The 12,810-nt window shown below is 40.8% G+C and overlaps 1 protein-coding gene across 1 annotated transcript in view; it reads left to right on the forward strand.

Annotated features, from left to right (window-relative positions):
- The first annotated feature begins 11,317 nt into the window (after nt 1-11,317).
- Nucleotides 11,318-12,810, forward strand: part of LOC139376393 (inhibitor of nuclear factor kappa-B kinase subunit alpha-like) — a 28,717-nt gene continuing 27,224 nt past the window's right edge. The window contains exons 1-2 of the mRNA XM_071118932.1: nt 11,318-11,777; nt 11,968-12,074. Of these exons, the coding sequence (XP_070975033.1) occupies nt 11,970-12,074 (105 nt within the window). The 5' untranslated portion in view covers nt 11,318-11,777; nt 11,968-11,969. The remainder of the gene's footprint in view (nt 11,778-11,967; nt 12,075-12,810) is intronic.

Here is a 12,810-nt window from a genome sequence, read left to right on the forward strand (position 1 = left end):
GAGCCGGGTGGTGATGACGTGGAAGGTTTGTCTCCCTGCGCAAGTTTTTATTTGAAATCCAGTGGAGGGGGCTTATAAGAGCTTGAAAAGGAGAGGGGTGAGAGTGTACTGTATACACCATGCCCCTCCCATGGCGCCCCCACCCGGCACCCCCGATCTCCTCGGCCAATAGGGGAGGTGCAGATCCTATGACTGGCCAATGCCAGCGGTGCGTTGGGGCAGGAGGGAGGGAGGAGCGTTGGAGAGGTCATGCAGCTTGGAAAGAAGGTATTCCAGCGAAAGCTTGCTGCATACGTTAATAGACTGTACCATACCGTATGGTAAGACAGAGGTTCCTCCCGTAACCAGTATCACCGCCGTACAAGGACTCCCATTCAGCATATTTTTATTTTCTTTCAGGGCACCTCTCCCACAAACCCCTCCTCCAGCCTTTTTTCTTGAAATGTTTTCCTCTGATTTGGGACCAAACATGTTTACACATTTGACACATTAAGTCTCAGATGACTGTGCTATTGATTTGAACACGTGTTACAGTACTGTAATACTGTAGTAACAGGAGCTAGATCCTTGACTCATTGCATTGCTGTTCCCTTTTTTTCCATGACATCTGTGTGTGTCCACATCCATGAGGGAGCCTTAACGACAAGGGTACTTGCAGCTCCTGAACTCTTCTTTGGGGCAAATGTGATGGCAACAAGGTGGCTCTAGTGGATCAGAATGGCAGTGCACTACACACCCGGATCCGCAATGGAGGCTCAGTTGCAGCTCTCCCTCCTGGCCCAAGTCAGGGCGAGAGACTGTGCTCTCATGACTTCAAACCGCTCCAATCCCTGCCCCCTCTCTCTCTGCTCCCCTGTTCTCACATTCTCTGTCTCAGAGAGGGGGTAACTGTGGCTCCCCTCTCTACCATCTATTCCAAATGGGTTGTCAGAGTGGTTGATGTCATTTGAGCCACACTAGTTTACTACTGTACAGCTAGCTACACACGAGTAAAAAAAAATGTAATTGTACTTAATAATCCTCTCAGCAAGAGAGGCCCATGGTTTCTTAATTGCTTTTCCTTAAAGGGGCAATCTGCGATTAATATATATGCCCATTGATTTTTGAAGAATAAAACTATCGATGCCTCATGAGCTTAGTTCAACCCAAAATATAAACTTGTTTAACTCCTTTGTTTGTAAACAATGTAATTGTAAACAAACATGGTATAGCCTCAAAACGCCAGCCTCATCCCTCAGCTGTTTACCAAATCAGTGGTAGGGTAACCGCTATGTTATTGTTCAAAACTGCAGATTGCCCCTTTAATTACAGTTGTTAACCCTCCTACCTAGCCAGTTGCTTTAGCTTTGTCTTGCAGCAGGCTTCTTTTTACTACTCTGTGAGTGAATGTTGTTTTTTCTCAGCATGCCTGCATCGAGCTCTGCCTTTTTCTTCTTCTTGGGGAAAAAAAATGTTTGGGTTATGTTGTCTTTGTACTAATCCTGTTGTATTGACATGTCTTCCCTGTTACTCCCTGTGTAATCACTCGTTTATAAGACCTGTTTTAACACTCACCAGGCAGACCCTGAATGTACTTGTTTTTTCAATATTTGTACAGCATTTTACAATAACCTGTTGATGTTGGACATTCTCCCCCTCCTCCTGTGTACTGTTACAAGTGTCATTATACATAAGTGTTATTATAGTAAACCTATGGCATATGTTTTCTAATAACCTGCCAACTACTATATTATGCTTATATTGTATGATACATTATATATGTCGTTTTGCAATATATCCTGGTGAATATGCATAAAATAAACATACAGAGTTGATATTATACATTCCCTGTATTTAAATGTCCTGAAAGTGACCTATGATAATCATGTGTTTTTACATAGTATTCTGTATGTAAAGGGTCAACAAAGGCACCAGCACAATCTTGAGTATTGTCTAAATGCCTATGTATCTATCAAACAATGATGAGATTGAGAAAGGAGATCTGGCGAGGTGGGACAATACCATAATCAAATTCCCATCATTATTTCAACTCCCTGGCCTGAAGTATTCTGAAGAGAGTGAGAGAGGCATTCTTCTTTAAATTGGTAGCATGATTCACTTTGAAGGTATTTGTTGATGTTGTCACAGAGTAATGTTTTGCTGTTGTTGCTACATGAAAAACAGACATATGGAATAATGTAGTGGGTAGTGTAACGTGTGAAATGCGTGAGGAGGGCCTTGTAGGCTAATAGACGGGGGAAGCAGCAAGACATTTACTGACAGAATATGTATGGAAGCATATCCATACCATATCCTCAGTCAATGTAAAGAAAAATAATCAACATAACTATTTCATGACATACCTTCAGTTTCAAGCTACTCAGGCTTTCAAATGTCGGCCTTGAACAGCTGTAATGCCAGCATCGTACCAGCAGAGAGAGCTGTTTAGCAGGACATTCAGTTACCTTTCAGCCATAACATTGCTGCACCTGCACTGCACAAGCTTTTTAGAGTGGCCCATTCACAGTCTCTGGATATGGAGCACTGCTGAGCTATGTGTCACCGGTGACTGAGAGTTCTTTGTGTGTGTGTGTGTGCGTGTATCTGAGGAGATGTGTTTCTGTTCTGCTGTAAGTTTGTGAATGTCATTGAATGCAGCATGCTGCAACCTGGCTGACCTGCTGTTATACTAAGGAGCCTATTTAAGGAATGTGGCTGAGGATAATGGTCTAGCCAGTGCATTCATGTGATGTTTTAAAGCAGCAACGGTTTATCCAGCTGTGTCCATTAACTTTACTTACCTTCCTGGAAATATTTTTTTTTGTACAATTTTAGTACAGATAATTGAATGTTATGTCTACGTTTAGCATGGTGTATTTTGCCTCTCGTCTTTTCCTATCTCACCTCAGTCATTTTCAAATTCTTCTCCTTCCTTTTCCATGATCTCTTCTCCACTCCAGTCTCCTCTGCTCATGCTTTCTTTCCCTCTCTATTCTCCCCTCCACTCCTCCTCCTCTCTCGCATCACTTCACTTTCCCTCTGTCACTGATATTGTCAGTTTGTTCTGCCCTCTGTCTCTGTCATCATCTCACTAATCTTTTAGGAAGCTGCCTTTATCAGATAACTGTATGTGTTTATTGTTACTATAACTGATGATATATACCTTTAATTGTATTGTAACGATGTTACAGCTGTGATATTACTGCTTGGTACTTGTATTTATCGATGGTGTTTGACACTGGTGGCATATGTTGCCAGGGTAGTCTACCACAGAATTACATGTCCCCTCGGACATTGGAGGGAACAGGGTAAGGCCTTTTACATACAAAGGGACATTGTGTTGTTCAATCAACAGGTGAACAACTGAAAATCTCATCTCTCACGCACTATTTGTTCATATCATAGGGTCTATGCAATACATGCCCTGTTTCCTGTGTCCCAGGCACTAACCATGAGGGAGAGAGGCATACGGTATAGAATCTGTTATAAAGCAGTATGATAGCCGGGACTAGCCTCAGCTTCAACCTCAGCGAGCTCTCTATGCCCACTCTGCCACCCCGCCCCCTCTGACATCATCACAGAGCAGCTGCAGGGTCTCCATGGCACTGGTTTGCATTGAAACCACTAGCTCCCAACAAGTGTTCGCTCTATGATACTGAAATGAAAGCCTAGGTGTTACTGTATGTTCAACCCATTCCCAGCCAGCACTTCTGAATGTGACATGTGGGTATATATATATATATACAGTGCCTTGCGAAAGTATTCGGCCCCCTTGAACTTTGCGACCTTTTGCCACATTTCAGGCTTCAAACATAAATATATAAAACTGTATTTTTTTGTGAAGAATCAACAACAAGTGGGACACAATCATGAAGTGGAACGACATTTATTGGATATTTCAAACTTTTTTAACAAATCAAAAACTGAAAAATTGGGCGTGCAAAATTATTCAGCCCCTTTACTTTCAGTGCAGCAAACTCTCTCCAGAAGTTCAGTGAATTATCCAATGTTGACCTAAATGACTAATGATGATAAATACAATCCACCTGTGTGTAATCAAGTCTCCGTATAAATGCACCTGCACTGTGATAGTCTCAGAGGTCCGTTAAAAGCGCAGAGAGCATCATGAAGAACAAGGAACACACCAGGCAGGTCCGGGATACTGTTGTGAAGAAGTTTAAAGCCGGATTTGGATACAAAAATATTTCCCAAGCTTTAAACATCCCAAGGAGCACTGTGCAAGCGATAATATTGAAATGGAAGGAGTATCAGACCACTGCAAATCTACCAAGACCTGGCCGTCCCTCTAAACTTTCAGCTCATACAAGGAGAATACTGATCAGAGATGCAGCCAAGAGGCCCATGATCACTCTGGATGAACTGCAGAGATCTACAGCTGAGGTGGGAGACTGTCCATAGGACAACAATCAGTCGTATATTGCACAAATCTGGCCTTTATGGAAGAGTGGCAAGAAGAAAGCCATTTCTTAAAGATATCCGTAAAAAGTGTTGTTTAAAGTTTGCCACAAGCCACCTGGGAGACACACCAAACATGTGGAAGAAGGTGCTCTGGTCAGATGAAACCAAAATTGAACTTTTTGGCAACAATGCAAAACGTTATGTTTGGCGTAAAAGCAACACAGCTGAACACACCATCCCCACTGTCAAACATGGTGGTGGCAGCATCATGGTTTGGGCCTGCTTTTCTTCAGCAGGGACAGGGAAGATGGTTAAAATTGATGGGAAGATGGATGGAGCCAAATACGGGACCATTCTGGAAGAAAACCTGATGGAGTCTGCAAAAGACCTGAGACTGGGACTGAGATTTGTCTTCCAACAAGACAATGATCCAAAACATAAAGCAAAATCTACAATGGAATGGTTCAAAAATAAACATATCCAGGTGTTAGAATGGCCAAGTCAAAGTCCAGACCTGAATCCAATCGAGAATCTGTGGAAAGAACTGAAAACTGCTGTTCACAAATGCTCTCCATCCAACCTCACTGCGCTCGAGCTGTTTTGCAAGGATGAATGGGAAAACATTTCAGTCTCTCGATGTGCAAAACTGATAGAGACATACCCCAAGCGACTTACAGCTGTAATCGCAGAAAAAGGTGGCGCTACAAAGTATTAACTTAAGGGGGCTGAATAATTTTGCATGCCCAATTTTTCAGTTTTTGATTTGTTAAAAAAGTTTGAAATATCCAATAAATGTCGTTCCACTTCATGATTGTGTCCCACTTGTTGTTGATTCTTCACAAAAAAAGACAGTTTTATATCTTTATGTTTGAAGCCTGCAAAGTTCAAGGGGGCCGAATACTTTCGCAAGGCACTGTATATAAACAGCATGAGATAATATTATTATGGTCTGCTTTCCTTTGTATTATGTTTAGTGTATTTAATAAATGGTTAATATACAGAACAACATTTTTGTCCTTCAGTTCATTGTCATGTTTTTGGTTTTATGACGCTGAATAAAGTCAATGTATTTAATGCTGTTTTATGCTGATGTGTTGTAGACACCACACCAACGCTTTCAAAACTGTGATATAATACACTACAGTGGGGTTCTGACTCATTTCAGTTTTCTTAGAATGCTGCCAATGAGAGACATTTAAAATGTTTTTACTTGAATTGTTTTACTCATTTTAGCTGTACACATGTCCACCACCTGTTAAAACCTCACCTCGGTAAGAACACATTGTTTGTATAGGAGCTTTTCTTTTGGGAAGCGTAAAGGAAAAATAAAAGTGTTCCAAAAAGTCTTTGCATTTCTTTCTTTTGTCAAATATCAAAGTCAAACTACGTAAAATAATATACCACCACACATGGAGCCAGACTGTTTGCACCTGTCATTTCAAAAGGGAATTAAACATTGATTATAAACTGGGTGGTTCAATCCCTGAATGCTGATTGGCTGACAGCCATGGTATATCAGACCGTATACCATGGATATGATAAAACAATTACTTGTACTGCTCTAATTACGTTGGTAACCAGTTTATAATAGCAATAAGGCACCTCAGGGGTTTGTGATATATGGCCAATATAACACGGCTAAGGGATATATGTCCAGGCACTCTGCGTTGCATCATATCTTGGCCATATACCACACCTCCTCGGGTCTTATTGCTTAAGTATAAAGTGGGCAAGACATGATCATGATGCCATTAGTATCCTTCACAGCCATGTGTGTGTGTGTGTGCGTGCGCGCGCGCGTGTGTGTGTCCATCACAGACCTTTTAAACACGTATCACTTTTTAATAACATAATCACAGTGATCTAGGTCTTTGGCATGATGTCACACATTTAAGCAGCAATGTCAGACAAGGGTGTCATGCCCCAATTATTTTAGATGGGGAACAAAGTACGTGAGGATATATATTTTATATTTGAGATTCTTCAAAGTAGCCACCATTTGCTTTGATGGCAGCTTTGCACACTCTTCTTGGCATCCTCTCAACCAGCTTCATAGGGTAATCACCTGGAATGCATTTTAATTAATAGCTGTGCCTTCTTAAAAGTTAATAGGTGGGATTTATTTTCTTCTTAATGCGTTTGAGCCAATCAATTGTGTTGTGACAAGGTGGGGGGGGGGGGGGGGGGGGGGGGGTATACAGAAGACAGCCCTATTTGATAAAAGACCAAGTCCATATTATGGCAAGAACAGCTCAAATAGGCTAAGAGAAGTGACATTCCCTCATTACTTTAAGACATGAAAGTCAGTCAATACGGAAAAAATTCAAGAACGTTGAAAGTTTCTTCATGTGCAGTCGCAAAAATCATCAATCACTATATTGAAACTGACTCTCACGAGGACCGCCACAGGAAAGGATGACCCAGAGGTACCGCTGCTGCAGAGGACAAGTTCATTAGAGTTACCAGCCTCAGAAGTTGCAGCCCAAATAAATGCTTCACAGAGTTCAAGTTACATACACATGTCAACATCAATTGTTCAGAGGAGACTGCATGAATCAGGCCTTCATGGCCCAATTGTTGCAAAGAAACCACTACTAAAGGACACTGATAAGAAGAAGAGACTTGCTTGGGTCAAGAAACACGAGCAATGGACATTAGACACGTGGAAATCTGTCCTTTGGTCAGATGAGTCCAAATGTGACATTTTTGGTTCCAACCACCATGATCTCCGCATGCGTGGTTCCCACCGTGAAGCATGGAGCAGGAGGTGTGATGGTGTGGGGGTGCTTTGCCAGTAACCCTGTCAATTATTTATTTAGAATTCAAGGCACACTTAACCAGCATGGCTACCACAGCATTCTGCAGCGATACTCCATCCCATCTGGTTTGTGCTTAGTGGGACAATCATTTGTTTTCAACAGGACAATGACCCAACACACATCCAGGCTGTGTAAGGGCTATTTGACCAAGAAGGAGAGTGATGGAGTGCTGCATCAGATGACCTGGCCTCCACAATCACCCGACCTCAACCCAATTGAGATGGTTTGGGATGAGTTGGACTGCAGAGTGAAGGAAAAGCAGCCAACAAGTGCTCAGCATACGTGGGAACTCCTTCAAGTCTGTTGGAAAAGCATTCCTCATGAAGCTGGTTGAGAGAATGCCAAGAGTGTGCAAAGCTGTCATCAAGGCAAAGCGTGGCTACTTAAAAGAATATAAAATATAAAATACATTTGTTTGATTTGTTAATAAAATTGCTAGGTGGCTAGTATTACTGAGAAGCAACAAAACATTTAATTTAAGTAATTTAGCAGACACTCTTATCCAGAGCGACTTACAGTAGTGAGTACATACATTTTTCATGCTTGTCCCGCATGGGAATCAAACCCACAACCCTGGTGTTGCAAGTACCATGCTCTACCAACTGGGCCCCACAGAAAGGCAATTTTTGTCTTATTTATTCATCAAGAAGGAATCAATAGGCTACATAGCTTGATCAAATTAATTTTCAATTTTACACGTGTATGCTAAACTAAATCTGAGGGGGCACGTGCCCCCTATGGGCATGCCGCCTCTCTCGGGCACACCTGTTTCATTTTACTTTCCCTTCAGAAAAGCAGCTGGGTTTTTGAGCGAGTCCTTCCCATCACTGGCAGAAAATCAAACAAATCAAACACTGTGTGTCACTTGCCAGTCTTTCTCATCCTCCACTGACAATACTGTCTGGAGTAGGTGATCTAGTGTCCTGTCGGACAAACCAATATTTCATTTCAGAATTTATTAAAATTAGGTTAGGTTTAATGGCAGTGTTCCCTCAAAATGTTTCCGGCACTGAGCAAATTTCAGGTCTGCTGAGCTCAAACTTCAACTTGTGAAAATTCTGTACAACTTCCGCTGAGCGTTTACTTTGAACACTGAGGCTGTACCCACTTTAAGTTACAGTTTTAACAGTGGCCAAGTAGGCTACTGTGGCTATTTGATCATAATGAAGGCCTACCAGAGAGGCCTACCGTAAAAAATTATGGAGAAAAACGCATCCCATAACATTTTAACATGGAAATAGCTGTTCTATCATTCAGCCTACAGCAGCAGCCAATAAGTGGTGTTTGTTCCATGTTTTTTCTAAGGGCTTGACATTAACCTATTGGTTAGGTGGCTGAAGATAAATGTGACTGAAAAGGTGACTGAAAATTAATGTGTTTGATGCAAGAAACCACTTTACAAAATAAAATGTATTATTATTCCCATACCATTATTACAGAGAATCAGGCAAATTATGCTACCCTCTGCCTATTGGCTACATAGCTTATTCAATACTGTCTCAAAATACTGTAGCTAAACACAGTACAGTTCAAAGGGAATGGCACAGATCCATATATGGCAATGGGTATTTGCATATAGACCTACTACAACTCTGATTGGTTATGGCGCACTGGTCTGTGTAGAATAGGGGCCTGAGTCAGTGTCTATCATTGCAATAGAATCCTACTCCAATGCGCTCTGCCTACCAAGAACATGTCTTGCACAGTTAGTTTTACATACTAAATCTTGCATATTTGGTTTTGTTTCGGTATATTACATTAAAAGTTGCTAATATTGTGTTGGTTCACATTTGCCACAGTAGAGCGAAACTTTGATAGTGTTAACTAAAGGAGAAACTGTAGAAAGTTGAGTTCGATCTTGTGCTTCTCTCTAGGGGCTCCTATTTCTTCTGCTGGGCAGTCTGAGGTGAGCTGCATGCTTAGAAGGAACATTGGTTGAGGGTTTGGTTAAGGGTAGGGTTAAGACATTGGCAATTTTAGCATGTAAATCTTGGTGGGGCCAACTCTTAGATATATGCCAGCAAAGCCACTACACAACACAACACTAAAAAGTACATTTGTCACTATAAAGGTGACAAACGGTGCCCACAAACTGTTAGGGCCTACATAAGTCCTAACAGCAGTCCTAACAGCAGTCCCAACACCTTACCACTGTTACACCTGGCTATCAGCAGAGCCTTGTCTGGCAGTGAAACAATTAATTCAGCCCCATTTACTACCTTTTAAAAAAAACATACATGACCGATCAAAAGTTTTAGAACACCTACTCATTCAAGGGTTTTTCTTTATTTTTACTATTTTCTACATTGCAGAATAATAGTGAAGACATCAAAACTATGAAATAACACATATGGAATCATGTAGAAACCAAAAAAGGTTTAAACAAATCATAATATATTTCATATTTGAGATTCTTAATTCAAAATGCACTCGCACATCTGAGCAATCTTTTTTGCAGGTGTATGGCAACAGTTGAACAACATGAAGGAAAAATGAAACCGCACACTGTTCTGACGAAGGCCGTGAGGCCGATACGTAAGCTTATTAAAGATCAGTGATACTATCAAAAGCAGTGTGAGGTTTCCTTTTTCCTTCATATTTGAGATTCTTCAAATAGCCATCCTTTGCCTTGATGACAACTTTGCAGACTCTTGGCATGATATGGCTGACTTGCTTAAACAAATGTGGCTTCTACTGACAATTCAGATGTACAAACTATGGAATAAGGGGACAACGGGCGGATAAGAGGCAATCTGTAATTTCGATTAAGACATTAATGAGCGATCTAGGATGGACGTACAGTAGTCAATGTAACTATTAGTTCAGCACTTTTGAAATGTAACAGCGCCAGAATTCAGAACATGGGATATTCTTACAGTATTCTCCCTGTACACAAAGTCAGAACCGTAGAATAAATTAAGGGTATAAGCAGACAATGAAAGCTCTTACAATATTTGATGATGACATTTCAGGCTATAGGCTACATGTGCACCACCAAGTCAGAACAGTAGGTTAAATTATGAGGGGAAAAGGGACCAAATTATTAAGGTGAGCCACATGTGCTACTGACAGCTTACTATATAATAAACACTTTGTATTACTTTCTTAGCTTCAGTATACATATATCCCTGGTATATTACATACTTTATGCAGCAGCATACAATACATTTGTTCGACTCACCTTGTTGTGCTGTGCTTACTTGAACAGGAAGGTGGCATGGCGGTCCTTCGTGGACAAATTTTGTCATCAAACTTTGTCATCAAAGTCTGTAATTCTCTGGATTTATGGTACTTTCAAAACAACTGAGAATTCTGAAATAATAAAGGTAGAATCATGACATTAGTGATCTTCAGGCCCAAGTCTCCCTGTAGATTTTGCTGTGATGTAGTGTTCCCGTGAGTGACAGAACACTGAACTAATCACAGCGCAACTAGAGAACATTACCAACCCCAACACTTCGTATTTTCCAACATTACCAACCCCAACACTTCGTATTTTCAGGTGGCTGCCCCACCACCGCAGAAAGCACTGAGCTAGGCTGAAACACCTGCATTTTGGAGCTGCCTTACTCAAGAAAGCAAAAAAAGAGACCATGTTTTTAAGCTATATATATATATACACATTTTGTTTGCCTGTTTTGCATGTTATTTGGGCATTAATATGTGCCACATATCAGTCTGCAAACAATGTAAAAATAAATAAATCATTGAGTTATTAAAGCTGCATAAAAACATGGTCTCTTTATTTTTATTTATTACTTTTTTCGCTAAACAGGTGGGGCTCAAAACAGGTCCCATCTGCCCTGAATGACAGGTCGCCACTGGGTTAAGGTAAGGGTCAGTTTTGGTAGGCTAGTCAGTTTAAGCATCAGCTGTTTCCTTATAGTCCATGGTGCACCTTGGAAGGAACCACACACTGTACATGGGAGAAATACAACTGACAAAATACAACTGGAAGATCTTTTTACACATAATTATGACAAAACGTTGGCTTAATACTAAATGTAAAAAAAAATATATAAAAAATAATTGCTCAAATCTGAGTGGGCACGTGCCTTTGTGCACCTTATGGGCATGATGTCTCTTTCGGACACACCCCCATATCATTTTTTTCTCCTCAGAAAAGCAGCCGGGTTTTTTGGCGACGTCACATCTAGGAAAGTACACATTCCTGTCATAGTGCATTACTCGAACACAAGAAGATCTTTCTTTTTATGAAAAAACGGCCGCTGACTGTCTTATGAAATATCGTAATAATTAGCTATTATTACACCAAGATTTCTGTAATAACCAGCTACATTCGTTTTTTTTCAAGCAAATAGCGTTAGCTGGCTGTGCTATCTAACGTTAGCTAGCTATGTTTACTTTCGTCTTCAAGCTTCGTTGATCAGTCACGGGTGCAACAACCCTGCAAGGGAAACATGGGCGATTGTGAAGTTTAAACGTTTATCTTTATATTGCCCATTGATCAATTTTGTTTACGGACATCAGACAGGGGAGCTAAATTATTAATAGCTAACGTTAGTTAGCAACGCTAGCTGACTATCAACACTAACGAAGGTATGGCAAACTTGAAAGTTGTTTAGCTAAATAGCGAACGTTAGCTAGCTAGCACTAGCTGTAAACAGTAGCTATCACGCTAACAGTTAGCTAGTAAATGCTTCATTTACCGCATATGTGGCTAGTTAGAAATGTTGACAATTTGCATAGCCAAATGTAACATTAATAATCCTTGTTATTACCGTTACAGCAATGGATAAGCCTCCTTTCAGACAAAACCAAAACTGCGGGAACTGGGAATTGAAAGAGAGATTGGGCATGGGCGGTTTTGCCCATGTCTACCTGTATCAACATCATGTAAGTATTTAACTAACGGCCACATTTTCATAAGTAACCCCTAGTACTCTAAGCTGTTCCAGAGTCCAGACTTGAATCATGGTAGCTGAATATCCTGCCAAATCAGACAAAGAGTTGGATGTATGTTTACATATAGTTGAAAGGAAGTTAACCACTTCCTAGATATGAATAGTAAGCCTGACTGGATGATATCACAGCTCAAATTTGCCAGAAGATACCTACCCTACTGTTACACTGAGCTGCACAGGGATGGGAATGCAATCATGATTACTGTGAAGCTGGTGTGTTAATGGGTTGGAAAATGTACCTCAATGCAGGGATGGGATATGCGCTGTTTTACAAATTGTACCTTTATCCACAATGCTTCATGGAGAATGTTGGAATAATGCTAGTTTTTCTGAACACTGCCCTTTTTGTCCTCGTGCTAGCTAGGAGTAGACACAGCAGCCATTATGGAATGGCACATCATGTTGAACAACAAATGAGCTGATTGGCAAACACTACCATTCCAAAATGGGTCACCGCAGCCGTGGCAACTACTAGCTAGTAGGGCCGGGACGATACTGTATCGCGATACACGTTAGTATCGTGGTACGGAAACACAACACGAAGCGAATTTAACTTCTTTAGTAAAACAGGCTTAATGTTGGAAACAAACACCATTATGTTGTCATCCAGAGTCGAATGTATTTATTTTCCAAGCTAAAGCACACAACATTTTAAATCAGGTTTTTAA

The sequence above is a fragment of the Oncorhynchus clarkii genome, chromosome 20, assembly GCF_045791955.1.
Source record: "Oncorhynchus clarkii lewisi isolate Uvic-CL-2024 chromosome 20, UVic_Ocla_1.0, whole genome shotgun sequence".
NCBI classification, from domain to species: domain Eukaryota; kingdom Metazoa; phylum Chordata; class Actinopteri; order Salmoniformes; family Salmonidae; genus Oncorhynchus; species Oncorhynchus clarkii.